The following is a 2,877-nucleotide window of genomic DNA, read 5'->3' as shown; positions in this document are numbered from 1 at the left end:
ACACTGTCTGTCCTTTGTTCTGTGGCATTGGTGGGTAGGGCCCATGGGGCAGCGTCTGGCAGGCTTCCAAGCATGAGGAGAGCTGCAGCTGCTGAGGGAAGGGTGAGTGGGGAGGGCGTGAGGTAGCTGCTCTGGGCCCTCCTTCCTGCATCTGATCACCCAGCCTGGTGGACCCCAGCCCATCCACTGTCCTGTTCTGTCAGGACACCGATCTAAACCCTGCTGAGCTTCAGTGAGCAGTTTTGCAGTCCTTAGGTTCTGAGTTCATGCCCTGAACACCTTGTGAGGATGCTGTTCTTTAGTCTGTTGTGATTTGAGTCTCTATCTCAGCTGGGAGTTAACTTGAATTTAGTCACTTGCCTGTGGCCGGAGAGTGTAGCCCAGGATTCAGGCCTGAGCCTTTCTGTCCCCAGATCTGGTGCTTTTTCTTTATTCCCATTATCTCCCTTTCTGGACCTATTTTTCTAATACAGAACCTTTTTCCTTTCCCAACTCTGATTAAATGTCTCATGTCCACATTGTCTCCTTTTGGATTGAAGATTGAACCCTAAATGGTTCATATATCGTGGGGCCTAGGCCTCTCTGGGATCTCTGGTGGCATAGTGCCTAAGGCATCTGACTGCTAACCAGAAGGCTGACGGTTCAAACCCACCAGCCACTCCATGGAAGGAAGGTTGGGCAATCTACTTCCGTAGTGATATGGCCTCAGAAACCCAAGGAGGGGTCACTATGAGTCGGGTCCAACTTGACGGCATATAACAACAACAAGAACAAGGCCTCTCTAGTCACCAGTGGCCTCCCACCATTATTCCTTCTCTCTGCTTTGCTCACACTGGATATTCACTGTTCACAGATGTCCTTGTCCTCCTGGGAAACCCCCAGGCCTTGAATGTCTCCCTGGGTGCTTCCGTGCTCATCATATCTTCTTACCTGTATCCTTTGCCGTAGCTACCTTCTTACTCCTTCCCCTGTGTCCAGGCCCCTGAATAGTGGCCCACACAGAAGAGGCATCAGTGTGCAGGCATATGAACAGATAGATGATCAGGCAGGGGCCCCAGGCATTACTGAGGAAGCATCTCAGGACCAGCTGGAGCACACTGTGTGCAGGAGGTGCTCTGGGATTCTTCAGTCAGAGATTTCAGGACATTGGTTGGTTTCTTGGTTTGTGCCCCCAACACCTTCTGAGGATGCTGTTCATTAATCTGAGAGCTGATTCAAGCTCCTAGAGTTCCCTAAAGGAGCTCTGTAACTCTGTACTTAAAATATTTAGCTGCTAACCAAAAGTTTGATAGTTCAAATCCACAAGCCATTCGGAGGGAGAAAAATTTATAGCCTTGGAAACCCTATGGGGCAGTTCTATTCTATCTACAGGGTTGCTATGAGTTGGAATCAACTTGATGGCAGTGGAGGGGGCATGGGTTTCCTAACTAGCCCACAGCATCCCTTCTTCCCAACGAAGTCCGGTCCCATTGTCTGAGATTGGCCTTCAGGTTTATTGCTAAATATATTGTTATAGCTACTGTTTTGTTTGGTACTAGCCTTGTGGAGAGGCCTGGCTCTCTTACCACACAGGCTTCACAGAGCCTTGTGTTTCGCAGAAGCAGCTTAGAGAGTGTGCTCTCTGCTAGGGGGCTGCCCACTGAGACCAGCTTTGCACTCGCCTCCAAGAGCCTTGTGCTCCTGCTTTGTACCAGGTGGCTGGGGTCAGGCAGGGACCCAACAGGTTGACATTCTCCTGATGACTGGGCCTTAATCCAGTGGGTGCAGGGTGGCAGGGTGGGGGCTTCGTGTACAATCCATTGTCACTCCATCCCACTCCCTCCCCGACTGACCCTGCACTGTCTCCCCCACTGTTTCATTGTAGACTGAGGGCGGTAGCAGCGAGGCCCTTCCGAGTCCAGGCCCCCCTGCTGGGGAGGAGCCAGCCATCCCTGAGGCAGTGCCTGAAGCTGCCACCCCCACTTTGGCCAGTGGCCTCAGTGGCCACACCACCCTGTCGGGGGGTGGTGACCAAAGGGAGGCCCAGACCTTGGACAGCCAGATCCAGGAGACAAGTAAGTGGCTGGGCTTGGCCTAAGGGCCAGCCAGGGGCCCTGCCACAGGCCGCAAATTGAAACTCCTTTGTTTGTTGACTAGAGTGTGACCTGAATTTTAATGAAACCACCTTTTATTTTCCAGGCATCTAACGATGACATTCTGGTCTCGTCTTCCGTCCCCTGTGTTCCTCCTCTTGTCTCCCCTGTTGCCCTCTCCCTACCCTCCTCCCGTGTCACTGCAGATTGAGACCTACAGGCTGACGTTCCGGGCAAATGCCAGGGCCCGCACTGACCATGGGGCTGACATTGTCTCTCGGGCCCCCCACTTCCCTGGCGGCCCCACCTCAGGCACCCGGGCCCCTGGCTCCCTCTCCCAGATTGCCCACTAGCTGTGTGACTACGTGGGTGCTGGGCAGCAGCAATCCCACCGCCACACCCCCTTCCACTGCATCCCCTGGGCCCGGCTCCCTGCTTTGCTCCTGTCCCCACACCACACCACTGCTCCCTGGAAGAGGCTGGGACGGGGATATGGTTGATGAGGCTATTTTGGGATCTTGAGAGGTCTGGGAGGCAGGAACGGATTCCAACCTTGTGTTTGTTGGGTTTTTTGGACTGAACCCCAGAGAAACTGACATGCCGCTGCCCCCTCCCCCATGCCTGGGTCCACCTAGAGGAAGAATGAAGGTGGATCTGTGTAGTGGGCCCTCTGACTGCCTCCCCTGTAACCCACTAAGCCACTGCCTTTCCCATTAGCCCCGCAGGGACACCCATCATGCAGGTGGTGCCAACCTCCTTCTTGCTGTCCTGCCCCAAGTTAGTTAGGGGTCAGTTCTGCCTGGCC

At 54.2% G+C, this 2,877-nt stretch overlaps 1 protein-coding gene across 1 annotated transcript in view; it reads left to right on the top strand.

The window, feature by feature from the left end:
* MAP4 (microtubule associated protein 4) overlaps positions 1–2,077 on the top strand; it is a 206,039-nt gene extending 203,962 nt beyond the window's left edge. The window contains exon 17 of the mRNA XM_042782424.1: positions 1,865–2,077. Coding sequence (XP_042638358.1) covers positions 1,865–2,077 — 213 coding nt within the window. The remainder of the gene's footprint in view (positions 1–1,864) is intronic.
* Positions 2,078–2,877: the final 800 nt, after the last annotated feature.

This window comes from Orycteropus afer, unplaced genomic scaffold (assembly GCF_000298275.1).
Source record: "Orycteropus afer afer isolate SDZICR_OR568_19922 unplaced genomic scaffold, OryAfe1.0 scaffold00311, whole genome shotgun sequence".
NCBI lineage: Eukaryota > Metazoa > Chordata > Mammalia > Tubulidentata > Orycteropodidae > Orycteropus > Orycteropus afer.
The sequence above is the reverse complement of the archived record's forward strand: the minus strand, read 5'-3'. Positions and strand labels throughout refer to the sequence as shown.